Source organism: Plasmodium fragile (genome assembly GCF_000956335.1).
Source record: "Plasmodium fragile strain nilgiri unplaced genomic scaffold supercont1.15, whole genome shotgun sequence".
NCBI classification, from domain to species: domain Eukaryota; phylum Apicomplexa; class Aconoidasida; order Haemosporida; family Plasmodiidae; genus Plasmodium; species Plasmodium fragile.
The window spans coordinates 288,864-316,214 of NW_012192595.1; the positions used below are offsets into that span (position 1 = coordinate 288,864).

At 41.9% G+C, this 27,351-nt stretch overlaps 9 protein-coding genes across 9 annotated transcripts; 4 read left to right on the forward strand and 5 right to left on the reverse strand.

Annotated features, from left to right (window-relative positions):
• Positions 1-908: 908 nt before the first annotated feature.
• AK88_01724 (uncharacterized protein) lies at positions 909-5,205 on the forward strand (the record flags this gene model as incomplete). Its single annotated transcript, XM_012479359.1, has 4 exons — positions 909-4,467; positions 4,604-4,763; positions 4,876-4,945; positions 5,146-5,205. The coding sequence occupies 4 exons, from the start codon at positions 909-911 to the stop codon at positions 5,203-5,205; spliced, it is 3,849 nt and encodes a 1,282-aa protein (XP_012334782.1).
• Positions 5,206-6,051: 846 nt separating this feature from the next.
• On the reverse strand, positions 6,052-6,546 carry AK88_01725 (uncharacterized protein; the record flags this gene model as incomplete). The annotated part of the gene is made up of 1 exon (XM_012479360.1): positions 6,052-6,546. The coding sequence occupies one exon, from the start codon at positions 6,544-6,546 to the stop codon at positions 6,052-6,054; it is 495 nt and encodes a 164-aa protein (XP_012334783.1).
• A 1,456-nt stretch (positions 6,547-8,002) lies between these two features.
• AK88_01726 (uncharacterized protein) lies at positions 8,003-8,656 on the reverse strand (the record flags this gene model as incomplete). The annotated part of the gene is made up of 1 exon (XM_012479361.1): positions 8,003-8,656. The coding sequence occupies one exon, from the start codon at positions 8,654-8,656 to the stop codon at positions 8,003-8,005; it is 654 nt and encodes a 217-aa protein (XP_012334784.1).
• Positions 8,657-10,459: 1,803 nt separating this feature from the next.
• AK88_01727 (uncharacterized protein) lies at positions 10,460-11,201 on the forward strand (the record flags this gene model as incomplete). Its single annotated transcript, XM_012479362.1, has 2 exons — positions 10,460-10,559; positions 10,729-11,201. 2 exons carry the CDS (start codon positions 10,460-10,462, stop codon positions 11,199-11,201), a joined length of 573 nt encoding a protein of 190 aa, XP_012334785.1.
• A 391-nt stretch (positions 11,202-11,592) lies between these two features.
• On the reverse strand, positions 11,593-12,402 carry AK88_01728 (uncharacterized protein; the record flags this gene model as incomplete). Its single annotated transcript, XM_012479363.1, has 1 exon — positions 11,593-12,402. One exon carries the CDS (start codon positions 12,400-12,402, stop codon positions 11,593-11,595), a length of 810 nt encoding a protein of 269 aa, XP_012334786.1.
• A 749-nt stretch (positions 12,403-13,151) lies between these two features.
• Positions 13,152-15,170, reverse strand: AK88_01729 (uncharacterized protein; the record flags this gene model as incomplete). The annotated part of the gene is made up of 1 exon (XM_012479364.1): positions 13,152-15,170. One exon carries the CDS (start codon positions 15,168-15,170, stop codon positions 13,152-13,154), a length of 2,019 nt encoding a protein of 672 aa, XP_012334787.1.
• A 2,965-nt stretch (positions 15,171-18,135) lies between these two features.
• Positions 18,136-22,416, forward strand: AK88_01730 (diphosphate-fructose-6-phosphate 1-phosphotransferase; the record flags this gene model as incomplete). Its single annotated transcript, XM_012479365.1, has 1 exon — positions 18,136-22,416. The coding sequence occupies one exon, from the start codon at positions 18,136-18,138 to the stop codon at positions 22,414-22,416; it is 4,281 nt and encodes a 1,426-aa protein (XP_012334788.1).
• Positions 22,417-23,677: 1,261 nt separating this feature from the next.
• Positions 23,678-25,810, forward strand: AK88_01731 (uncharacterized protein; the record flags this gene model as incomplete). The annotated part of the gene is made up of 1 exon (XM_012479366.1): positions 23,678-25,810. One exon carries the CDS (start codon positions 23,678-23,680, stop codon positions 25,808-25,810), a length of 2,133 nt encoding a protein of 710 aa, XP_012334789.1.
• Positions 25,811-25,933: 123 nt separating this feature from the next.
• On the reverse strand, positions 25,934-26,995 carry AK88_01732 (uncharacterized protein; the record flags this gene model as incomplete). The annotated part of the gene is made up of 1 exon (XM_012479367.1): positions 25,934-26,995. One exon carries the CDS (start codon positions 26,993-26,995, stop codon positions 25,934-25,936), a length of 1,062 nt encoding a protein of 353 aa, XP_012334790.1.
• Between the last annotated feature and the right edge of the window lie 356 nt (positions 26,996-27,351).

Here is a 27,351-nt window from a genome sequence, read left to right on the forward strand (position 1 = left end):
ACTGCGCATACACATGCATACAGGCGTACAGACGGACGCACATACGGACGTACATACGTACATACATACCTACCTACACACGTACGTACATGCGTTTGTGTGTATAACGGCAGAAACGTTCCGCGCTGTGCATACGCGTTGGTCTTTGCAGTGGGAGGACAGAGTGCCGTCGCCCCTTCACTCGCGAAATTGCTTAGGCAGTGGTCGCGAGCATCGCCGTACAAATTACTTCCCCCGCGCGGCGTATGTTTTGCGCGCCCGTCACACTACCTCGCAGGTATCAGGAAAAAAAAAAAAAATAAAATAAAAATAAATACAAACACAAGCGCAACTGTGACTCCGACTGCAATTACAACCGCAACTGCAACTGCGAGTGTGTACACCAGCACGCATGCACGCCGGAGTCGCGCGCATTTGCCGCTATTGGCTGTCTAACCCAAGGCAGTGGGGTGGACAAGCGAAAATTACTCCCCCGTATTAACTTCACACATACACACACGTTCATGACACCGCATGACATGCACATAAACGTGGTGAGTTCACACTTTGGAAGAAAATCGTACATGTGTATTGGGTTCCCCCAAACGTATCACCCACTGAAGGGGTACACATACCGATGTAGGTGGAGGTACTCCATTGTACGTGCCATTTTATTATTTATTATTATTTTTTTTTTTTTTTTGCAGTGTAATCAGGGTTGTTAACTGTTAGGCACAACGAGAGATGCACACTTGAGTGAGTTAACGCCACCATAAATGTGAAAGAAGCGCTCGAGTATTGTGTAAAAGACTGAGCAGCTGAGCTCGAACTACAAATAAAGTCCATTCGAGCGTAAAAAAGGAAGCTTCTCTGAGAGGTCCCAACAAAGAGGCTTGCTGGCCCCCTCTCCCCCAGGCGAACTAGCATAAATGGATAAAACGAATCAAATTAAAAAAAAAAAAAACAAACAGAACAACGCCTTGCGTGTAGAAAATGAAAGAATGAACGAAATAATAAGTAAGTCAAATGAGAGGACAAACTCCTGTACCAAAAACATGCAGAATCACATGACAGAAGGACATACACAGCTGCCTGATAAAGCGAAAGCACCTATGTCGGAAGGCACAGATAGAAGTGAACAAGTAATGAACAGTCACAGGTTCCCCTTGCATAGTGACGTATCAACACCGAAGAGTGAATTATACGAAATGGATTTACAAAACAGAAGCTATGAAAAAAATATAAATGCATACAACTCCTTATCAACACCATTTAGTAATGAAACTGAAAAAAAAGGGACTAAAAATACACTTGTTCAAAATTTTGGCTCCATAAAAGGAACTGTGCTCAACAATATGTATGGTGATACACTCAGCAGCTACACCATCTACCAAGGGGGAGGAGGAGAAGGAGAAGAAGAAAACGCCTTGAAGAATTCTACTGGAATTAGCGAAAATAATTCCATTTCAAATTGTAGTTTCCACGGTGGGATTATTTCAAATGGTTTGCTAAATGGGGAGTTCCTCAGACAGGGGGAAAAAATTCCTAAACCTGATGACAATGGTAAAAGTGGGGGATACAAAAATGGCATCTCTGGCTCCAACGTTAGTCATTGGCACGTTAAGGAAGCTCACCTAAGTGGTATGCATCCCCAGTTTTATAACAGTATGAACAGATCTCTTGTGTGTACACACCCCCAGGGGGGAGATAAATTGTGGCGAGGTGATGATGCTGCAGAGAAATTTGAACCCATGCATAAGGAACAGCTAGCTAAACAGACAAATACAAATTTGGTAGATGCAAAAAATGGGTTCTTCCATAGAAATAATTTAGTTACGCACCAAGGGAAAGAAAACACAAGTCCAAGTAATAACAACATGTATGAGCAAAAATGGAACGTCAGAAATAGCAACTCCTTCGTTAAGCAAATGCACGTGAATGACTACGAACATGTGCACGCAGCTCAGTGCTCCACCACCATGAATTATACCAGCGGTGCGAATAATCTTTTTAGTGTAAACCCAAAAAATGCATCCCCACAGGGTGCCAACTTCTACATTAGTAACACCCATGGGCGGAGCGTCACTCCGGAGGCATATTCACCAGGGAGAAGCGCGCCTCTCATGAAAAATGCCACCACGTATAACCCCCCTAAGGCGAATTATAACCTGTACGAGGAGGTGAGCAGCCCCAACTGCGGCCACCTCTCCTACATGAACAGTCAGGCGATTAACACAACTCCTCCATGGGATAATGACAAACACACATTGGGACACGCGAAGCAGTACAATGCAAACCTCAGTGGTGTCCACTCAAGTAGTCACAACATAATAAAAAATGCCAGATTGAACGATGGGCATATGGGATTGCACAGGAAGAAAAGCCACAAGGTGTTTGTGAAGAACACCCTCCTTAGTGAAGACCACAAAGCGCGAAAGAACTGTGTCGTAAAGGACACACTCGGGAGTAGCAGCCCCATCGGACAAATGAACCAAAAGAACAGCAGCAATGTTTTAAAGTTCGTCATCCCGGCTGGCAGCCTCAAAAGGGGGAGAAGCCTCAGTGGAGGAGTCAACCCGAGTTACTGCGACCCAAATGAGGAACAGGAAAAAAAAAACAAAGAAAATTGTAAACCGGGGGGAGATAAGCAGATCACACTGTCGGCCGCTTCTAAACCGCATGAAGGGGGAAGAAGCAAGGACGAAAATGGGAAGATGGTAAAACCCGTTTATGTGTCGCAGAAGGGGGGTCAAACTAACTGGGAAGGGACAAGCGGCGCCGAAGGGGGGTCAATGCAGTATGTTCTGTCTGGCCCGTCTGCCCCATGTGGACAACCTGCCCAATCTGGTCAAGCTGAGCACGCAGCCGCCTGTACACGGAAACCCCCTAACCGAGGCCAGTACGCGAAGAAGGGCAACCTGACTTACAGCGGCCTGCTAACCTCCATGGTGTCCTCCATACTGACGCAACAGAACGAGAGGCAGTCCCAAGAAGACAACTGCTTCAGCTACGCCTGGAAGGGAAGCGGGTATGATTATTCCCTATTGACCCAGACGGAGGATGGAAAAGGGGGAGAAAATAAAGACAAGGAAGAAAACAAGGGAATAAATAATTACCAATTCTCCAGCAACATAATCCAGCAACTGAGGAGTAAATCTACTAATGAGCACATTTTACAACTAACCCTAACCCTAATGATATGCATATCGGTTTTGTGTAATTACGACCACGGTGCAATACCCGTCACATTGGAAGAAATTCAGAAGGACTTCCCGCTCAGTTACATTGAGCAGTCTCTTCTGGGCAGCTTAGTTTACTTTGGTTTAATCATTGGAACCATAATAGCAAGTGTCCTCTTTGAGCTCCTAACAGCAAAGCTACTAATCACCATAAGTACCCTGTTGCTCTCCATATCACTTTACGTCTTCAGTCATGCTAACTGCATCACCTTCATGTACATCTCAAGGTTCATAAATGGGTTGTGTCAGGCTATCCCAGTTGTGTACCTTCCTGTTTGGGTCGACGAATTTTCACCACATGAGAAAGCTACACAATGGATGTCCTACATACAGCTTGCTTCCATAGGGGGAACTGTCTTTGGTTATTTTTTGGGGGGGGTCCTTTCAAATAGCTCGTACTCGTATGGACGTAACAATCCTCCGCTTCCGAATGCTACCTTTGTCACCACGTGGAGGTCTCCCTTTTTAATTCAGGCCTTCCTACTCGTCCCACTGTTTCTGATTATGCTTTTCATTCCCTCCGATATGATTAACATTAGCTCGGAGGGCAGTGCGCCCAGCGAGGGCGAAGAGGAGGGGTCCTCTTCCGAGGAGGAGATGCACGCAGGGGGCGCCTACAGCGCGGCGCACATCAGCAACGAACGGCACGCGAACTACCCTCACCAAAAAGCGTCTGGCGAACCGAAGGGACATCCGCTCATCCCAGAATCGACCACCTGCACACTGGACAGAAGCAAATCGAGATCCACCAGCAGACTCTATTACGGAGCATCCACTAGCTCTCTCCGCAGAAACTTCAACCGGTCAGCAACATATATCATGGAGAGAAAAACAAACGTCCTCAGAAAAACATTAAAAGAAGTTAAAAAATTACTCAAAAACAAACTCTACATTATTGTAACCCTAGGAATGAGTAACCTCTACTTTGTGGTTACAGGAATACAATTTTGGATCACCGAATATATGTCCGTTGTGCTGTTGACAGAAAAAATGAAAATCGTCACCGTGTCCACACTATGCTTCCTCACTTCACCAACATCAGGGGTTTGGTTCGGAGGATTTGTGTGTGATTTATTTGGGGGATACAAAAATACAAATTACTCCAGAACAATTAAGGTCGCAACTGCCTTTGCCATTTCTGCTTGTATCTTTGGGATTCTGTCTGCTCACCTGAATAATTTTTTTTTTTTCTCCATTTCGCTGTGGCTGTGTCTCTTCACGGGCTCCGCGCTGGTCCCCGTCGCCGTAGGTATGGCCTAACCACGGAGAAACTCTCTCTCACCCCGAGGGAGAAGCGTCCGTAGTCACATTCATTTTTATATACATCCTGTTAATGTGTACAGCACACGACATCCTCCGCATCATTACCCCCTCACCCCCCCAAGGAATGCTCCTCTCCTGCGTGAACAACCACCAGAAGAGCCTGTCCTCCGCCGTCTCCCAAGTCATATATAACGTCTTCGGCTGGTTCTCCGCCCCCTTGCTCTCGGGGATAATAATGGATATCATGCACAAATACACGAACGACAACCGGCTGGCTCTCAAGTACGCATGCGATTAGGATTGATCATCCACTATTAGAGATGCATCGATTGGAGGTTTACTGATTAACCAACCGCTACCCCATCTTGATTCATGTCACCTCTTCCCCCCGCAGAGCTGGATTCACCATGATTTTGTACTCCAGTTCCATAGGCTTCCTGCTCCTGTTCTACGCGAATTTTTTGGTAACCATGAGGGGGAAAAGCGTCCCTGTGCTCCTATATGTTTCTTTTTTTTTATATGTTCATTATTCGATTAGGCCAGCGAGAGACGCACGGTGGTCAGTGTGCGGTCACTCATTTGTGAGCCCCCCATTTGCCCACATCCCACTTTTGCAACTTGCCATTTTTTACATTCCTCTGTATGCGTCCCTCCCCCTACGCAGGACTTTTCTGATCGGAAAGATAACGACGAAGCAGTAGAGCTGGAGGAGCCCCTGACCTAAGACACACCTCGCTATCCCCGGAAGCGAAAAAGTTTTGCAACCAACATAGGTTAAATTGTATCCGCGTTTGTTTGTTTTTTCTTTTTTTTTTATTATTCTTCCCTTCATCCTTGCTACATTGCATTTACCCGTCAGCCGATTCGTCCTCTTTTTTTTTCTTTTCTTAATTATTTGATAACGATATGCGGTTAATCATTTGAATTAATTCGTCTTATTAAGTGTTTGTTGTTTTTTTTTTTTTTTTTGTTTTTTTTTTGAATCATTGGAAGTTTGTAAAGATGTGTGTTTTTTGCAGGTGTGCGCATTTGTGCCCATCTTCTTTCATAAGGAACTTTCGAATCACACCATCCCCTCCTTTGCGGGTATACCCATACGGTATGTACACACGCCTTTCTTTACTGAACCATCTTGATGTTACACCCTATTTATGCTTTTGCTTCGCTTTTGCATGCATCAGTGCCTCACTGGACAGGGATAGGGCAGCAACCCATGCACGCGCTTGAAAAAGACGCGAAAAGAAGGTTAAAAGGTGCATGCTTGGGGAGGAGTTTTTCCCACCCCCAACTATTCAAATCATCCAATTCGCAAACTTCAAAAAAAAAAATAAATTAAAAATAATTCGAATTTTTACACTCCAAACAAACATATACATTTAATGGGTGATTAAACGACCCGCACATTGTATACAGCGTGTGGGACATATACAAAGGGACTAAAAAGCAATTTAAAAAAGGGGGGTCCTGGGAAGGATTAAAAAAAAAAAAAAAAAAAAAAAAAAAAAAAATGTGCAACTGTTCAACTGCGCAACAGTGCTATTATGCAGGGTGGGAACCGCTTCATTCTCCACTACTGCTTCAAATTCATCATCGACAAACATACCAGCACTTCGCCTATGGAAGTTTCGTCTGTGGTCTGCTGGCTGCTGTTCACATTTTGGTTAGAATTGTCCCCTCCCTGTTCTGCAGTAGTAAGAGTGGTACCTTCCTCGTCCACTTCCACGTCCACCACCTCTTCCTCCTTACTAACACCCGCATTTCCACCGAGGGTCTTTCTGTCAAAATAATTCATCCGATCATTTTTATTTTGCTGATAGGGTTCGTACAAATTCCTCCTATCTTTTTTGTAGATAATTTGTCCTTTTTCTGTGATTTTTTTTTTTAGATTTTTTCTTCTTGGTTCATAACTGAACACTTCCTTTTCTTCTTCTTCATTGATCAATGTTATCAACGCTGAAAGAGCTGGGTTTTTATCTATGTCCTTTTTGTTTGGAATTTTTGATAAAAATAATGGATGCAGTTCCCAATCGTCCTCTTCCTTTTGTTTTTCGCTTCTCGGCATCATTTTGTGCGAACGTGTTTTTTTAATGGACCTTTTAAAAGTGAGTTTAACATCTCATCTTTTTTGAAAGAGGGGTTAACCACAAATATAAAAATATTACATTGTGACATATATGCGTTAATGGTAGTGCTATATTTGTGTGCTAGCACTTTGTATACTATATTTTGCCTAACACCTTTCCGTGTGTGGAGGCTCTTAAGTAGATTGTTCTCTCTTTTGCTGAATTTGTGCCACTGGGTTTTGTGTGGGTTGTTCTTCATCACATGTTAAGTTATTTTTTTCATTTTTCGTTGCCCTTTTATATATAATATGTTCTGTATTATGTGAATTTTATTATTTTTTTTTTTTTCTCTTAATTTTTGCTTACTTTGGGGATTTATAATCGAGTAAATCCCTTCTTCTGCTACTTTTCACTTTATAAATTTCTTCATATACCATTTTCGTACATTCTTAGGCGCATTTACATAATTGTTCGTTTTTCTAAGCATCTTTTTCCATCTCTGTTTTGTTTACCCATGATCTTTTGTTTTTTTTAAAAAATCATAAAGTTTTTCTAGCTTCATTTATTATTTTTTTTTTTTTTAAAGTACGAAAATTTTCTTGCTTGTTCAGGTGTTTTTTTTTTTTTTTTTTTTTTTTTCTAGGTGAGTATATATATTTCACCACCCTTAACGCGCAAAAAAGTGCAGATATGCGACAACTTACATTTTAGGCAAAATTATCTTTAGTGTGCAAGCATGGAACAGGCCATTCGGTTTTATATAATATTTATATGTTCTTTTTTTCGTTCCGCTTTAATTCCCTGGAAAAGGCAGAAGTTATTGTGCATGATTCCCTATAAAGGTGGGCACAGGCCTTATTCACACACCAGTGTGTGTACTTAGAGATGACGAATGTTCAGCCACACTGAGTGTAATCCCGCCCCACGGATTATCAAAAAAACAGGATATGACAATCGATTGCATGTTCTACTCCTTTGTAAAGAGTATATAAATGATAACACATCTCTGTGGAAGTGTCATCAGCGCGTGTAAACATTTATGCGGAACAAAATGGTCGCCTGTTTTTAGTATCCCACGTTAGAGCCATATTTTTTCTCAACAGGCGACATAATTTTTACTTTCATTTAGAGAAACAGTGGTGATTGTGCGGAGGAGCCACATTAACTGACCAAGTTGCTAAGATGAAAAAAAAAAAATAATAGATACCATATAGGCACATGCGTAAGTGGTCAATTCCATATCTACACAAATAGAGGCTGTAGAAGGGGAAATGCCCCGTTCGTGCGCACGTGTCCGCTTAGCAGGTAGCCACTGCGCAGGTGTTGTAAAAATTATGAACAGGCAAGGGAAAAAAAAAAAAAAAAAAAAAAACAGCCAAAAGTGGTGCATTTCACAGCACACACACATTTTACTTTATTTCACTTATTTTTTTTTCCTGTCGGGTCCTTTTTCCCCTCCTAAACCTTGTCCGCGAAGTTGCAGCCGCTCTGCTCTATCGTCTTCGAAATGTCGCTTATCAACAGCTTCGTTATGGTGAGACACCCCTGCAGGTGAGCCTTCGCTTGCTCGTTGGACTCGAATTGTAACCTTTCGGTTAGAGCCTCCCTGGAAGGCGATAACTTCAGCGCCAGGGTGACAACTTTCCCTGTTGTGAAACCATGATAAGCTTTCAATACTTGGTCATACGCGTCCCTCGCACACACATTTAATTTGGATGTATAATTTGTCACATAACATTTTTCGAGAAAAATTACAATAAACTCAATTGTCCTCTTCATCCACAGGAAATCGACTATTCCGTTATCTGTATCGCTTTTTAGCTTTTGCAAATTGGGGTATTTTTTTAAATTGTGCGAATACAAGGTGGATACATATTTAACCTCTTCGGGGAATTTTTCCACAGCTTTTTGGACTTTGGAAGTCGAATTTTTTAAGTCTTTTATTAACAGGTCAGCTATAAACCCATCGCCAAATATTTTCTTATATATGGGGTGTATGCAGTTGCACAATTCGCACAATTTGAGCACGACGATTTCGTTGCCTTCTCTGCATTCCAGCGATTTCTGTTCGATGTTTTTTATCAGTGATATGCCGCTAGTTTCGTCACTCATTTTGAGTGCTTCTACAGCGGAGTACATCAAGCAAGAATGATGCCCCCAGGGCCGAATGCGGCAAATGTGAAATAGGCTTTCGGGTCTGTCTGGAGGACACGAATATACAGAGGGGACTATAAACCCGTTATGATGACTACGGACCAGGGGGGGTGATCCATATGTTTTCCTAATTTCACCTCGCGCATTGATCAGTCAAATGGATATATATATATTTTTTTTTTTATTTTCCACCTCATGCCTCGAATACCCTGTGTGTGCACAAAAAATTGCCCATGTGTACAGAGGCAAAAAAAAAAAAAAAAAAAAAAATGACGAGAATGATGCCCAAATGGACGAATTGACCAATATGGACTTGTTCCCCGGGATGGCACTAAAAAGAGGTAGCAGATTGTAGAACTGTTTTTATTTTCCTTTTTTTGTAACACTTATTCAAAACAACCATATTGTAACTGTTTCAAAAAGGTTAACATTGCAGTTTATGAGGACATGCAAATTGGCAAGCTGGGGGAGGAGCTTACATTTTACTTATAAATTAAAAATGTCTGAACAGATGGCCGAAAGAAAACCAAAAAGAGACACCTTCAACGTTGCGAAAACATCAAATTTGTGTGTGCTTACCCATTTCCCTATAGTACCTATGTGGTGTATATACAGGAGGGACCATTCGGTATTTTCTACATGACCCAGTAACGCTTGGCGAAAAGGCAGCAAGGGTGGGGGACGGATGTCCAAATATACACACACCTGCATTGCACATCGCGTGACACATACAAGTATGTAGCGTTAAAAATAACGCCAACGCAAAATTGGTGGGAGCAATAGGCCCCTCTCCCCTGTACAGTGGCCACGGAGAAATATGGATCCATCTCTCTCGAACTTGCACAGTGGGGAAGACTGTTGTACGTACAAAAAGTGCTTCTAATTTTACGCTCAACCATCCTGAACTGCGCGCCCCCCGGTAGTTATGCATTTTGCCAAAAAGATGAGGAGGACGGATGACACATTTTAGAAAGAGAGCAAAAGTGTAAAAGTGAAAGATGAGCATGTATAAAATAAATGGGGAAGATAATTTTTCCCATCTTGGGAAAAAGTTTCCACGCCCATGTATGAAAAAAAAAAAATCCTTTTTTGTATCCCCACCAACTCGCATGCACCAATTTGTGCAGTTGACATTTTTTTTATTACCTTCAAAGGGACCACATTAACAATTCGTTCACACAAGAATGGATACACCTTTTTTTTCCCAAGTGCGAAAAGCGAGTAGGTATTTGGTCCCGTAAATGTATGCGAGCGACACGCGTTTAGTCTTTTCCCTTGCTTTTGATTCTTCTCTTCGACCTTATTTTTTAAAAAGCAAAACAGGAGGGAAAAATAAAAAAAACTTGGGAATGCTTGAGGTATAATTGTGTTTTATACTCAGTACGAGGGAGATAAAAATTGCCATTTTTTTTTCTTTCTTGTAACTTAGGAAAAACGCATGTTCATGTTCATACGTTTGCATTTCGCGGGGAAGGACACATTCACTTGAAGCTAATGCAGGAATGGTCAAAACATAGTTGTGCCACTTTTAGCGCGTTTCAGCGGAAGGGCTGCGCGGACGGATAGGCACTCCCCCCTGCACTGTGTCACTGCGCCCACTGCGCCATTGTAGTGTTTATTTTCCTGGTCAGCTTCCACTCTCAGTGGTTGAAGGTGTACCGCTACTGATCTGTCAACACGGGCAAAGCAACAGTGTGTATCTCTACACCGCAGTCACGGACACTTACACCGTTCCACCCACTTGCACATGTCAACTCGACAATGATTTTCAAAAGTGCTACCCGGCTATCGAATAAAGTGTGTGATGTGTTGGTATCCTTTGGAGTACGTCAAAATAAAACGACCTTCATTTCTCACCCAGGTAGGGCAAGAGGAGAGTGTGTGAACTTTGGCGTGAAAGAGAGTTACCGCAAAAATGTGCCCATGCTTATTTGTGTGCACCCCCGGATGGACCGCTTGAGCATTCTTTATACCATTGCATAGCGTTGCACGCACCCGCTTTTTTTTTTTTTTGTTCCCCCCCCTTACAGGAGTCATGGCCGTTTCGCAACTGCTAGAAATGAAACTCATAACAAGGCCAAGAGCAAATCTAACCCAAGAAAATGTGAATGCCATGGTTGAGTTCGATTATGAATTGGCCAAAAAGGCACAAATAGCAGTGGACAATGATTTGCCAGTAAACTTTTTTGACCTCGAATATATAGACAGACCAGAATACCTAGCACAGCTCATTGAAGAAAAAAAAATTTTAGAAAAAGCGAGAGAAGAAGTTTTAAAAAGAGAAAAAGGAAATTATAAGACTCCAGAAATTTTAAAAAATTATAAACGAGTTGAAGTTCCGAGGGAGTGGAGACAGGAACTAGAAATTGATGAAAAAATTTTGAAGGCACAACCAGGGCTAAAGGAGAATATAGAGCTTCAGAAAATTATGCATGATTATGTGCAGAGTAAATTTAAAAATAAAATTCCGGGGCAAGCTCCGAAGAAGCAAGTGAAGGGATGATAAGGGCCGACTCTCCCTTGCGTGGCACTTTCGCTCCACGTGCAATAGAGGCCACTCCATTTGTGGGGCGTGGTTAAGCGCCTTGGTTACGCTGTTTTAACTTGACCGCTTAACAACGCGTGCACCCTTTTTTCACACACACTGTGTGTGCTCATAAACCATTACGAAGAGGAACAAATTTGCATCTTAAATTAGTTTTAAAAAAAAAATGTTTCCTAAAGGTAGAATATCGTCAAACGGGGTGTTACCCGGTTAGGCGTTTTATGCGAGGTGGAGCTGCGTCAAGCTGACAGACACCTCATTTTACAAAAAAAAAAAAAAAAAAATGCGCAACCTTGACAACGTTACAAATGCGTCGAAGATGGCCGTGCTGGGCGGCGATGTGAAGACGTCAAAAAGGTCTCCCTTTTACGTTTCCCTTGTTCATGACGTTTTTCTTTGCCGCCTTTTGGCTTGGAGCGTTTTTGCCGCCCTGCTTCTGCCGTTGCTCAATAACCCTCCTGGCATATTCCAGCGGGTTTTGTATAAATCCATTGGCACTAATTATATCGTCGTACTGGTTTAGTACGTCTTCTTTAGTCTTTATCACATGAGGACCGCTCGTCTTGCTACCATCGCCATTGAGAGGGGACCCATTGGGGGTACTGCCCTTCTTGCATACCTTCTCCACTCCGTTTTTCTCCTTCGAATTGTCCCCACGCAGCACTTTTGCCAAAACTGAGGGGATAGTCCTGGGAACCACGTCCTCCGATTTATTATTCTTCCCCCCTTGGGTTGACAAATTTTTCTTCTCACTTGTCCGTTTCGCTAGAGACAAGAATGTCTTGCCTGCCTTAATGATGGCTTTATTTTTAACCAACTTTGCTATAAGATTATTTTTCTTTAGCTTCAACTTTAATTTTTTTATTTTTTTCCTGCTACCAGTTTTCTTTGTCGATTCCTGCAGGTCTTCATTTACTTTTTTGAATTTCTCCACTTGTTCACTTGTCTCTATGTACTCTTTATAAATTTGCATAAATCTTTCCGCTGCGTTTTTGTGTTCTTCGTCCTTCTGTTCATCGCTGCGTTCATACTGTCCATGGAGTTCCTTTTTTTTGAGCTCCCTTAGCTCCTCCGCTTTGGCCTTAATGCTCACCTTCTGCGCCTCATCATAGGGGTTACTAATTCGGTACTTTCTCCTCTCCTTTGTAATTTTCATCATTTTGGCCGCGGTAGGGAGAAACGTCAGGTTATGCTTCTCCTCGGTAGCCACCAAGGGTTAGAAGCAAACGCGAGAAAGAGAAAAACAACCTTCAGCGAAGAACCAATGATTTGTTCTGCCAAGCGAAGAGAAAAGGCGCAACCTGTTTTTAAAAAACGCCTGGCCGCGCGCTATCCTCAGAGCTGGGCTATTATAAACCTGCACCTCTACAACGCTATGTTCAGAAAATCGGTCAACGCGAATTTGTACTAATTTTCCATTGGGACAGTTGTTTTGCTCCGCTTAATATATATATATATATATATATATATATATATATATATATATATATACATACATACGTGTACGTACTTGTGCATCTACGTACCCACGGAACAGCGTAACGCTCGAAGAGCCAAATAAAACATATATATATATATATATACATACATACGTGTACGTACTTGTGCATCTACGTACCCACGGAACAGCGTAACGCTCGAAGAGCCAAATAAAACCTACGCCAACGCGGAGCCACAAAAAAAAAAAATAGGTAAATAACTGCGCACTGTTTTTCGCAACGGGGTTATTATCATTTTTTAAATGCCACCACGCTTCCTACGCTTAATAAGAAAGTGCTTGACATGGGGCTGGGTCAAACGGCCGACCGCGCCAAAAAGCTACGCTACAAAAAAAAATATGCCGCGATGGGGAAAACAACTTTTTAAACGAAAAAAAAATAATAAAAAAAAAAAAATTAAAATTACAAATTAAAGCCATGCGCTAGGAAGAGAATTTTCTATCTTCACATGATCGCCGTTGATTGGATCCAAAAACTGCAGCTGAAATAGTTCCAGACACAGATTCGTGTTGTTATTGGAACGTTTCATTTGTTGTCCGCTGCTCTGTGGACATTTGTGCCCCCCTTCGTCGTGTCCACCACTTGAACTACTGTCCTGTATGATGAAATTGCTTGAATTTATTTTTTGTACTTTCTGTTCGCAGCTCTGCGAAGTCACCCCCATTCCAGGGATGGTGAAAGCGTTAACGTCGGGGTCTCTCGTCTTAAGCAAATACTCTTTAATTTTCCTATCACGGTTTTGAAATCCCCAGGTGGTAGATTGAACCCCATCCTCTTGCTCCACTTCAACACCCAAATGGGTAGGCTCATCGAAGAGCGGAGAACCCGCCAGAGGAGGAGACAAATCCGCGTAGCTGCCATCCAACTGCTTCCAAATCACTTCACCAATTACATCCCGTTTGAATGAATTCCTGTCAAATATATTGTCATTAATTATGGGTGTGTTCAGTTCGCTAAAAAAAAATCTGATCAAATCAGGCTTCGGGTTGTCCAGAAAAACAAACTCGATAATACAAATGTTGGAATTTTTATTCAAAAACATATTTACACCGTCCTCCTTCAAACACGTTTTTAAATTCCTTTTCAAGTAGGCCCTATAATTCTCCATTCTGTAAATCATGGAGACAGGAATGGAGTTTTGTTCGAATTTTTTGTCAAAGGTAAAAAAGTTCCCTTGGTTGAAGTATAGAGATAAGGGGAATTTTATCTTGCCCTCTTTGGACAGACATTCCTTTTGCATCTGTACATCGTACAGTAAGTGGTCACCATTTGTTCGACTCACACTTGAGTCGCTGTGCTTATGTTTCTCTTGCTCTGTGTACCCTATAGGAGGATTCACTCGGAGTTCATTCTCGCGTTCTAAATCATACTCGTCGCTTTCATTCAGGGTTGCGTTATTGTTGTTGAGGAGGTTGGACAAAAAGCGGTTGAGGCTCTTCACTGGGGGACTTCTCCTCAAAAAGGCTGAAACGAAGTGGTCAAAATTGAGGGTCTTTTCTTCCCTCGCAGTGAATCTCCCCCCCCTGTAAGGTCTGTTACTTCCATTTTTATTGTTCCCCTCTTTGTTTATACTACACGTGGGATTTACTCCCCTTTTACATTCATCGATCGCTAAGTCAGCCAACCGATAGCAGTAACTCGAGGAATAGGGATTGTCCGCAAAAAAATTGTGATAAGGAAACATATCACTCGCTTCCTTTTGTGCTTGTAGTGATTTTAAAAAGTGTATAGCTGTTCTGTGATCAATTTTGTTGTCCTCACCATTCGTGCTTGTGTATGCACACGCATGTGTGTTTGCTGTCTCCCTGAACAAACTCACTTTATTACTCTCAACAGAGATGAAGGGGTCACGTACCAAACATCTGTACTTGCGCACCAACTTATTCTCCCTAATCATTTGCAAAAATTTTTTGTAAATAAGTAAATCTCGACAACATATGACGAGACCACTCATGTATATAGGGAGCTTATACGGGTAATACACATCCCCGTCCGTCTCACATTTTAACAGGGACTCTACATAATACTTCTGCACAATTTTATCTTTATGGTTATTCTCTGTGGAGGAGTTCCCACTCAGAGTAAAATTGAAATCGTTGTATAAGTATAAGGCAGAATTTGTATAAAGGAATGCATTTTTTTCAGCGCTACTTAGGTTGTTCATCTGGCTAAGAAAGCGTTCTCTCCTGTACATATTACTTCTTTGTTTGTCATTTGGGTAATCTGTTTGTTCCACACATTTTGCTTTGTCACTGTTTCTACTGAACAACGGAGAGGGCTTACCAGTTGGAGCCAATGCCCCTCCCCCCTCCTCTGCTCGTTTCGTTTTTTTCTTTGTCAATGTCCAGTTTACAGGTTTGTTGATTACAAAAAATTTGTCGCTCAACGTTCTGTAAATCAACTTGGTCTCTCTGTTACAATTTTTCATTGCAACGTTGGGCAAGAAAACCGTTGCGGCGAAGCAATAACAAGTGGTACAAAAATTGGAAGTAAAAAAAAAAAAAAACTACCACTGTGTGAGATGCCACTTTTCGCTTTCTTCGAGTAGAAAGCAGTCAGCACAAATGTGTGCCACGTACTTCGCAGCCCATTTCATTGTTGTGGATACTCGCGGGGGGTATGCTTATCAAGTGCAGAAGCGGGGCATCCCTTTAACTCCTTTCAATTATTATCCATCGAATAGGAAAAGGCAATTTTTTTTTTTTTTCTTTGCTTTATTCATGCATGTACATATTATATTCGAACATCTACCTGCTTCCTCGTAACCATCAGGGAAGTGCCGTCCTCTACAGCGTTGTTGCACCACATAGGCATTCGTTTACCTACATTCGCAGACGAGTTAAGTTGAACGGTGGAAAAAAGGGGGAAGTACACCCATTTTGTCAATCTACAAACAGGAAATATAAAACAATGCGAGCGGAGAAATGCATGCCAGTGAGGGTGGACAGCGCAGGAATTTTTTCCTTTCATGAGTATTCCCACAACAGCGGAATGAGCAGTTACCCGCACTTTTTTTTTCTTTTTTTTTTATATCACAAAAGGGGTCACAATTTTGTATGAACAAGCTAGCTATTTCGGCAGGAAAAAAAAAAAAAAAAAAAAAACCTGCACAGGTCAAGTGAATAATTCCAATGGCAGGACTTGTTCTTGTGCCCTACTACATTCATGTGTGTGCAAAAATTGACGAGAAAAGGAATACAAAGCATCATGCTCCGCAACTAAGTGTGGAACAGAAAGGACTGTAGTTCATGAATACCTGTCTCACTAAAGGGGCACACATGTTTTTTTCTTTTTTTTAAAAATACCTTTCTTTTTTTTTGCACTTGGTGCACACGCTTCTTTCGCAAAATGGTGAACAAAGTAGAATTTTTTGAGGGGGGGGAGGGGAAACCTTTGAGAATTAAAATGTGTAACATTAACCCTTGCTTCACGTGAGTGTGAACATTCTTTTTTTGGAGGATGGAGATGTTTAAAAAAAATGCAAGTGTAGAAATGGACCAACTATGTGCCCCCCCCACTGCAACGACTGCATGAGGGGGGTGCTGCCCAGTTATGTGTTTAACGTGCAAGAGTGAGTAGTCTTCATGTAGAATTGCGCAAAACGCGCTATTTATATACATGCTGCAAAAAAAGGGGCACCTGATTTTTAACACCCCCCACGGTGTTGCACATATAGACGTGCATTTATGTACATTCTTATGGTCTCATTTCTACGTCGACGCTTTTGTTTTCGCAGCGTGCGCGGGAAGAACACGTATAAAGTGCCACATGTTACACTTGTACATGCGCACGCATATGCGTTCACGAATATGCATACACCTTTTCGAATTATTTCACCTGTAAGTTGCAGAAAAAACTGTCACACGTGGGGGGGTATCATTTGAGGCGAATTTTTGTTTTCCTCTCTTTGGCTTTCTCTGTTTTCATTTCGTCCCCTTGATTTCCTCGATTTCTTTTCTTTGCTTTTCCACGACGTGTTTTGTTTCTTTACCGCGTAAACATATGCTAGTAACGCGCACCCGCGGTACCTCTACATACACGTTAATTTATGCAATGAATTTTTTTTTTTTTTTTTTTTTTTTTTTTTTTTTTTTGCATGCCCACTCCCTTTTCCTCCTCGCATATATGCAAGCGCACGAAAATGAGCACGCTTTGCGAATTATTATGCGTAGGCTATAAATAAGCCCGTGTTATTTTCATTTCCACTATCCACCGCACAAATACGCATGCATATACGATTACAAATACGCATATAAAGTATATATATTCATGTGCCACAACATCATGCTTCTCACATATTAAAGCACAATATATTAATATCACAATTTAATTAACATCAACGTAATGAGAACCACTTGTAACCTGTGCCCTTTTTTTTTTTTCTCTTCTTTAATTATGACTCGACTTTCTCCCGCCCACCGATTTTCTAACCGCTTAATCGCAACTGATTTCCCCAACAAACGCTTCTATAATATAATATACACGCATCCTTGACTGATATTAATTTATTGTATGATCTTACTTACGTATATGTGCCCTTTTTTCATATGGCTACATTAAACTTGGCAAACAACTTTGCACGTGTTAAAACTCTCCACCCACCTTCTCAGCATTTTCGAATGCATTGCATTCTTATACCGTATGACATATTTGCTTCTCAACAAGATTATTTATACACCGTACATATATATACCCTACATACATATATACATTTATTGACTTCATTCCGCAAAGCGCAGTGAAAAAACAGCGTATGCTGATATTGGAACACCACTCTTAAAAATAAACACCTTTGTTTTTTTTTTTTTTTTTTTTTTAACATGTCACATTTCTGTGACATATATTTGTGAAATATTGTAGAACAGCGTTTCTCTTTTTTAACGCGCGGCTTCCGCTGATTTTTGTTTTACCGCGTGTAGAGGCACAAGGGAAAGCAAAGGAAGAAAACGTATAAGCGGGAAATTATTTTCCAACAGCCAGATTGCGCAAAAATTGAAGGTGCATGAAAAAAGGTAAAAGTTGTGCTCGCAGGAATTTCTCCTTTTTTTAAAAAAGTCCCGTGAAGCAAGCTTATTTTTATTTGTATTTTATTTATTTTTTGTCCTCATGTTAAGGAAGGTTCATTTTGTGCACACATATACACCTACACGTTTATATATATCTATATGTGTTTATACGGACGTGTGTAGTGGCCTCACCGAATAGCAATTCTCCAATTTTTTCTTATCGAGACCGGTCGGCGCCCATTCCCCTGGCAAAAAAGCCAACTGGTAAATAAAAGCGACTTCAGAAGTTGCAAGGGGATATACAAAAAAAAAAACAAAAACAACTGTGCAGCAGTGGAACGGGGACAAGGCCACACGCAGGACTCATTTCCAACCCCAGAAAGCAACATGAGTAACTTCAACGATAAGGGCCAAGAGGCCAAGAAGCCATCCATGGACGGCCTCGTCAAAACCATGTCCGTGCTGCTAAGGGACAATGAATGTGCTTTCAATTTGGAAGAGCAGGAAGGTCAACGAAGCCCAGGTCAAAGGCCGGTCGACAAAAAAGACAGTGAGATGATTGACTGTTTGATGCAAAAGCTAACCTCTAAAAAGTTCCTAGTGGAAAAGGAAATGAAGAATTCCTTCTACCTTGTAGATAATGAAAATATGAAGATAAAAAAGCTAAAGGAACATGGTGATTCGGCATCCCTAAATGATGATTTGAGTCCTCTACAATATGAAAGGATAAAGTACCAACCAACATTACCCAAGGCATTGGCAAGTGAGTATCAGGTGTTAGAAGAAAACCACGGGGATGATTTTATTAACAAAAAAGATTATGAGGATGTGAAAAAATATTTGAAGAATTTACACAACTTACCCTTTTTGAACGTAAAGGAAACGAATAACCATGAATCTTTTAAGGGAGGAAATGTATTGAAAATTGGAATTATTTTATCTGGTGGTCCTGCGCCAGGTGGACACAACGTCATATCGGGTATATATGATTATGCGAAGAGGTACAACGAGCAATCACAGGTTATTGGCTTTTTAGGAGGCATAGATGGTTTGTATAGTAAAAATTACGTCACCATAACGGACTCATTAATGAATCGGTTTCGTAACCTGGGTGGCTTTAACATGTTGTGGTCAGGACGAGGAAAGGTCAGGAATAAAGACGATTTGATTGCCATTGAAAATATTGTTGCCAAGTTGAAAATGAATGGGTTGGTAATAATTGGAGGAGATGGATCAAACAGTAACGCAGCATTGATCTCTGAATATTTTGCTGAGAGGAAAATTCCCATTTCTGTTATTGGTATTCCTAAAACCATCGATGGGGATTTAAAAAGTGAAGCAATTGAAATTAGCTTTGGATTTGATACTGCCACGAAGACGTACTCTGAAGTGATAGGCAATTTATGTACAGATGTGAAGACAGGACATAATGTATATCACGTTGTGAGAGTGATGGGAAGGTCTGCTTCCCATGTAGTGTTGGAGTGTGCTTTGCAGACAAGGCCAAACATAGTCCTCATAGGAGAAGAAGTAGAGAAGGAAAAATGGTCCCTAAAGGATATCGTTAGTAACATTGTTAATACTATACTGAAGAGAAAATCACTGAATAAAAATCATGGAGTTATTTTAATCCCCGAAGGATTAATCGAATTTGTACCTGAAATGAAATTGTTGATTGGTGAGTTGAATGTCATTTTGAAGGAAGGTCCATTTGATGCGAACAAATTGAAGAACTCTAGGGAAGTTTGGGATTTCTTACCTAGCATCATCCAAGATCAGCTTTTAATGGATAGGGAATCGACGGGCTATATTCAAGTGGGCAAAATTGCAACAGAGAGATTAATCATTGTCCTCGTTGAATCTGAATTAGCAAAACTTAAAGACAATAGTTTGAATATTCAGTTCATGGCTCATTATTTAGGATATGAGGGTAGGTGTGCCACCCCTTCCAATTTTGACTGCAATTATTGTTATGCTCTGGGGTACAATGCTGCTTTGTTAATTGACCATAAGAAAACAGGGTACATGTCTATTATACAAAACTTAGAGGATTCCTATACCAATTGGATCCCTGCGGCCATTCCATTTTTGCGTATCATGCATGTGAATAGGGACAATACAGGGAAGGAGTTCCCCGCTGTGAAGAGATACCTCGTAGATTTGGACAGCCCACTTTTTAACGTATTGAAAGAAGTTCGTAATTTATGGTCCCTATATGATTTATATAGAGCTCCTGGCCCTATTCAGTTCAATGGGCACTTGAGTAATTCCAGATGCTACACGGTGAAGATACCCACGAAGAATACACTCCTGTGTCAGAACGCAGAGGAATTGCAAATGATTATTAATTTGGCTAATAAGACGAACCATGTGGGGGGTAGCAATGTTGTTGGTGGGGCTGATGTGGAGGGAGACAACCAGATGGGTATTAGTGCCATTTCCAACGATGGGATGAACAGGGGGAAGGAACATGGTGCGATTAATGCTATGTGTAAAGCGACTCAGGAGAACTCTCTACCCATGCACAGCAAACAAGGGGGAAATGACTCGGGAGCCGTGGCAGGGAAGATTGCCCACCCCGACTTGGCAAGCGATGCAAGTGCCAATGCAGATCAAGAGGAAAATGAATTTTACGAACAGCATTGCTCAAGTTACAAGTCGTTAGGATGCATGTCCGAGTTGCAGACCTCCAGGCTATACAACAAGTTGATGCTTCCTGAACTATGCACAGATTTGAAAGCCAAAGTGAGGGCAGGAAAGCAGTACATATCGAGTGACCCCTACACACAGAAGCAGATCCTATCCAACTACCCCCACATGTCATATGAAAATAAATTTCAAATTCAAGAAATTTTTCATGACAAGTATGCCACTCCAATATCATTTGAAATAAAAATAGGAATTGTATTTTTGTCACGACAAGCACCAGGAGCGATGAATGTGTTATGTGGTCTGTACCACCGACTGAAATTGTTAAAAGGGGTCTGCATTGCCTTTTACGGACTGTATGGTTTACTAAACAATAAGTATATCATTATAGACGACGACAACATAGCCAAGCATATGAACCAAGGAGGGTTAGAGTTAACAGGAATTTCTCCTGAGCATTCCTTATTTGATAAAGAGAATCGAAATAAGGTATGTGAGACAGTAACCAATTTGCAACTCAACGGTTTGGTGATGCCTGGTTCAAATGTTACCATTACAGAAGCAGCACTCTTGGCTGAATATTTCCTAGAGAAGAAAATCCCTACCTCCGTTGTCGGTATCCCACTAACAGGATCGAACAATTTGATTCACGAGCTGATAGAAACGTGTGTAGGTTTTGACAGCAGTACGAAGGTATATGCATCACTCATTGGAAATGTTCTAACAGATGCAGTTAGTATGCCCAAGTATTGGCATTTCATTCGTCTAATGGGACGATCTCCTTCTCATGAAGTTCTAGAGTGTGCGTTGCAGACTCATCCTAACATGGTAATCATTTCGGAGGAGTATGGAGCTGCTGATAAAACATTGTGGAGGGTTGTTCAAGACATTGCAGATGTGGTTTGTGCAAGAGCTGAATTGGGAAAGAACTACGGTACGGTATTGATCCCGGATGCGCTACTCATGCATTTACCTCATATGAAGATTCTACTAACCGAAATTAGTGACATACTGAACGATGCTAATGAGAAGGGGAAATTGGTCGAGGCGAGGAATGACTTGGTGAATTTGTCGACCACGCAGAGTGGCACAACAGGGGGAGCAGGAGCAGGAGCAAAAGCTGGGGTTGCATCCGGAGCAACGTCGACAGACGCACAACCCGTGTCTACCTCCCCATGGGTTGAAAAATTGACCCCGTGGAGTTTAGCCCTGCTGAAGACATTCCCCCAATTCATCATTAAGGAACTGCTGCACGTGGATTTGAGATCCATGAGATTTGAAAAGTTAGAAACAGAACAGTTGCTTTTACAAATGGTGAAGGAAGAACTCCATCAGAGGAAACAACAGGGAAAATATTCAGGAGTCTTCATGGGATTGACTCACTTCTTTGGTTACCAAGGCCGTTCATCCCTGCCATCTGAATTTGATTGTAAATTGGCTTATTCCTATGGCCATGCTGCTTCTATAGTGATTGAAAGTGGGCTCACAGGATATATTGTCTCGATAAGGGGGCTCTGTGGTAATATTAAAGATTGGAAAATGTTTGCCATTCCCTTTATATCGTTGATGAAAATTTTGCCCAGAGGACAGGGCAGTAAGTATTTGAAGAGCGCTTCTAAAGGAGACCTCCCTGTTATTCCTAGTGCCCCTGTTGACCTGAACGGCAAGGCGTATAGAAGTTTAAAAATTGCTTTGCAAAAGTGGCAGATGGAGGATAGATTCTGTAATCCAGGACCCATCCAGTTTGAAGGAAATGCATCTAACTATTATAACCGCATTTTGTTTGAAGAGCAGTCTGAGTACTTTGAGATGCTTCGTTACGTGGAGTGCTACGCGAACATACTGAAGGATACGTGCCGTTTCGGTGTTTCAGCGGACTACCTAAAAAACGTATTCGTGCAGTTGTGTGGTATGCTTGTTCTCGCTTACAAGCCAAACGACATTCTCTCCAACATGCCCTACATCGGCAGCATCGAGGATTACTATGATTGGGAGAATCAGCGCAAGAGGATGGACTAGGGGGTGCACGTAAGTGAAGCGGCACGAGGTTGGATCGATGAATAGAAGTGTTGTTTAGAGGCTACCCCGTAGTACGCCATTTTCCATTTTCCTTTTTCCTTTTTTTTTTTTTTTTTTTTTTTTTTTTTTTTTTTTTTTTTTTTTTTAATAATTTTGTCATATATTCCAGTTCGGCCCTATTTTAGCGTCATATATATACACATTTGTTTTCCGATCCAAAAGAAACCGACTCATTTTATGTTGAACACGTGTGGCGACTTTTCTAACGTTTGTGTTATTTTGCACTGTTTACCCATCGTGGGGGAGGAAAGGACGTTGATAATGCGTTGAGTCTTATTGTTCAAGGGTTAGTGTTTTTCCCGCAAAGGAGTAAATGGGAGGTTCCACACGTGTGTGATTGTGTGTGTGTGGTAGCGGATCACACCTTGCTTCATTTTCTCGTGCCGCCGCTAATGTCCCCATTCCTATGTTGGGTACACCAACCACACATACCACTTTTCATAAATACGCCTTGTGCGAACAGTAGAAGCGGTTTTTGTCGTGGTAGTTGGGTTTTTCCCCCTTTGACTGATCCAGGCGTGACGGAAGAAGGGGTCGCACGCATGCTCCTCGTGGCTATCTGCGCAGGAAGAGATACCCACTAGGTTGATGCCCCGGAGTGGACGTCGGGATTCAATCATCGCCTCAAGAAGTGAACTTTTCAAAATAGTACTTCTGTGTTTCTCTCAAGGGAAAATTTTTAAGGCATTGTTTTTGTGCCTCCCCTTTTAACGGCGTTACAGATTTTTTTTTATTTTATCACTTTTGTCCGTTTCGACTTTGCACCTGTGACACTTCTCACTTACTCATTGGTCAGTTTCCCCGCCTAGTGGGGGGCAAGGTCCCCGAAAAACCTTCCAAATTAGGCTCCGTATTGTTTTTATCCTTGCTTCGAGGACAACCAGGGGACGCAAAAAAAAAAAAAAAAAAAAAAAAAAGAGTGCAAGCGGGACAAGAAATCAGCCTCGCGAGTGTTAGAAATGCGTTTTTTCCCCTTTTTTTTCCCCCTATCTTTTATACCCGTATGCGGCGACGGATGAGTGCTGACGCGATATGCAACTGATACTTGTACATAAATCAATGCGTGTGTGTTTTTATTTTTTCCTTGCATAGCCGCTACATGTGTCACCCCTTGCTTGGGTTTGCTGCTCCACACCGTGCCTCTGTAGAAAAGAACTTTTATAAGGGCACCAAAGGAGAGACCACTAAAGCTGCGGAGGCCATGGCAACGACATCACGGTGTAGAGTTCTCCTTCGAATAGTTAAGAAGGAGCCACACATTTTGCCCATTTACATAATAAGGAGGAAATATGTCTCGCATGACACACTGGCTGGTATCTCCTGGATGAGTCACAGCAGAATTACAAAGACGATTGAACGTGTGTCCAATGAAGGCCCATATGATAGGATCACTTGGGATAAGCTAAGCGAAAGAGCAAACAATATAAGTGATACGTTTGACACAAAGGAAATGGGAAGAATACTCCATGCATATGCGAAAGTGAATTATCGTGATGTAAAAATGATTTTAAAATTCAGTGAAAAAATAAAAAAAGGACATGTACATAAAATGGACATGCTAGCTTGTGCCCATATTTGTCATTCATTAAATGTGTTAAATTATTTCGACAAAAAATTATTTGAGTTGATTTTAACTCAATTCATGAAGTTACCAATTGGAGAAAATTCTAATTCCTTTCCTCTTATTGTCACCTTGAATGCCTTTTCCAAGCATTGTAACGATTACTCATTTCGTGAAATGACACTGAAGCTTCTCCTTTTTGTGCTGAACTCTTTTTCGAAGTGTAGGAAGTCCTTCACGCCACAGGGACTGGCCATGCTACTTAATTGCTTCTCGCAAGTGACCAAACCAACTCCTCATTTTTTGCAAGTCTCAAATGTTAAGCTAGATAGGATTAACATAGAGGGGGATTTGAAAGGGGACGATATTGAGTACCCCTCTGGACACCACCGCGGGGATGTACTTACGCTACTGCATCGCGGCGGGGCAGGAGCAACTAACGAAGACGCTTCAACCCCTGAGAGGAAAAATACGAGAACGGAAGAAACAAGTCCACGTTTAACTACCGTAACGCAGTTGAGGAAGTATCAGAAGCAGCGGGACAAAAACGACATCGAGGGAGATATGAATAACTGTGCGTATCACCAGAGTGTGCTGGACGAAGTGGACAACGAGATGCTCATCCGGGAGGCAGGCTTCCCTAGATGGGACCGAGATGATACCACTACGAAATGTGATAATGAAAGAGGGGAAGTCACTCAAGGGAGTCATAATAACGTTGTAGGAATGCCATCCAGCGGTGGAAAACATGCACATTGCGAACGAAATGAAGTGGGTGGAGCTACGCGAGAGAGAAGCAAACAAACAGAAGAGTTGAGGAACATGTTCCTTGCAGTACTTTTGGAGATTACAAAGGACGTGCACAAAATGAACACCCAATCGCTCTCCCTCATAATTAATGCCTGTTGTAGAATATGGTTTGATGTCCCTAAAGAGTTTTTAAAAATAATTTTTGAAGAAACCATTAAGAAGATCAAGCTAGCTACCATTAGACATCTGGCCCTAATCATTAATGGGTTCATCAAGTTAGGAGTCCCCGAGCCGGATTACCTCTCGGCTGTTTTTTCTGAAATTGAGAAGAAGGTCCATTTGTGCGATGAGCATCAGCTCAGTTTTATCCTGAGCGGCATGGTTAAATTAGGTTGGGGGCGCGGGGCCGCTTTCACTAGGGTGCCTCCCACCGGTGGGCAAACGTCACCGAGCAAACACCTCTTAGATAGCCTAAACGCAAAGTTCATCCTCATGGCCAGACGAATGAATATATCTACCCTCTGCAATATCCTTTACTGCTACACCAAACTTGGAATTGACCACGAGGACGTGTATCAGATGTTTCAAATATATTTTACTAAACAGGTTGAGCAAGCCACTCTCCACCATCTAGCCTTAGCAGCCTATGTCGTTTCGAAGAGGAAAATTAAAAACGACACAACTAGCATCATATTGAACAAAAGCGAGAGTCTCTTGGAGAAAATGGAAACCCCCCATGATATGCCCACCACCAAATGTTTGCTCATGTTGGTCAATAGCTTTAGCGAGCTGGGCATTTACTCACCTGTCTTCTGTTCCCATCTGCGCTCTGTTTTTCGGGGCCTGCGCAGCGAAGCGCAGTGTAGTCATACTGTTGGCGGTGGCGAAGCGGACGGGCCACGTCCAAAATGGACGGACAGTGAGGCGCACTCGGAAGACACCCCACTTAATGTGAAGCTCGTTAGTAACAAAGGGATTTACTTATCGCGTAAGGCCATCTCCCTCTATGCTGGTGCTCATTAAGTGTTAGACACATGCGAGTGGGCTGAATATGGGTCATCCGAGATGATTAAAAAAAAAAAAAAAAAAACTTGGGATACCTCTTCAGGACGCTTCCAAGGTGTACATCTCTCTTTTTTCACCAAGTTAGAAGAGAACGTCGGCTGCCTGTTCCCCCTCCTCTTCAAAATCACACAGCGCCGGCACGACCGTCAAGAAGAGAAACTTTTGAATATTGGGGTCGGACACATCTGGGTATTCATCCTGCTTCCAATATATAGCATTATTAATTAAGTTGTATGTTTGTATTTCTTTTTTAACAAATTGTAGGTCGTTTTCTCTGAGGGAAGTGCTCTCCCCTGGGTCCAATTCTTTACTCTGTATGGTACATAAAAATGTGTTACACTTGAAGTGAGAATAGATGAGATTACATCCGATGAACAATCTGCCCCTAAAATGGACAAGGAATTTTTGCATATTTTTTTCTGTACAAGTTTGGTTTGCATTTGTAAGGGAAGGTGATTCTTCCTTTGGAACCTCTTTCCCCATTTCGTTTTCCCTTGTCTCATTTTTTTTTTGTATGCTCCATTCAGCAAACCCTTCCGGAGGCAGTTCATCATCGTCTTCTTCTGTATCTTCCTTCTCTTGTTTCACTTTAACGTGCTTCTGACCAATCACTGCCTCCCCCCCCTCTGGTGCAACATCACACAACTGATCATTATTCACATTAAAGAGTTTGTTTGTGTTTTCAATATTAGGAGTGTACACATCGTAGTAGCTGTAGCTATACGTGTACTCCGTTATCACATCCTTATCGTTATGACTTTTGTAGGGTATAAAAAAGGTGTCTGCATTGACATGCCCATTTTTTTTAAGATGGAAGGGGAAAACATGCGCTTGTAGTTGTGCGTTCACATTTGCACCGTTCGCATTATCACCATTCGCAGCTTGAGTTTTATTTTGTTCCTCTTTGTTTGGCACATATGTCTGGTCACTCCACCCATCATGGGTTTCATGGCTGAAGAGGGAGTGCGCCGACAAGTGGGGCTCCACTTTGACCTTCTCTTCCTTCCCCTTTGACCTCCTGGACAAACATTTGTTGGTTACAATTTCGAAAATGACTTTGGGCAAGGATTCTTCTTTCACTTTTATAATCTTCTGGAGGAGCTGTTCTTCCTCCTTGGTATCTTCGCAGAAGAAGGAGTTCATTGTAGGGGGTTGGGATGGGTCGCGTTGCCGCTACGTTCCTGCTGCGTGACCGCTACGTTGCCGCTACGTTAGCGCTACGTTACCGCTTACCGGCTTAATTTGCTAACCGATAATTGATAACGGCGAATCGCTTTCTCCCTCCCCTGTGTGTCAATTTGCTGCGCCTCCTCGAACGCGCATGGGGGAGGAACAGGAAGGATGACACACACACAGCTGTCACATCGCGTCATTCCCAAGCGGGGAATTTTTCGCTACAAAAAAAACAAAAAAAAAGGAATAGAGGAAAAGAGGAAAAATGAAAAACAGCTAAAAGAGAGAGAGAGAGAGAGAGAGAGAGAGAGAGAGAGAGAGAGAGA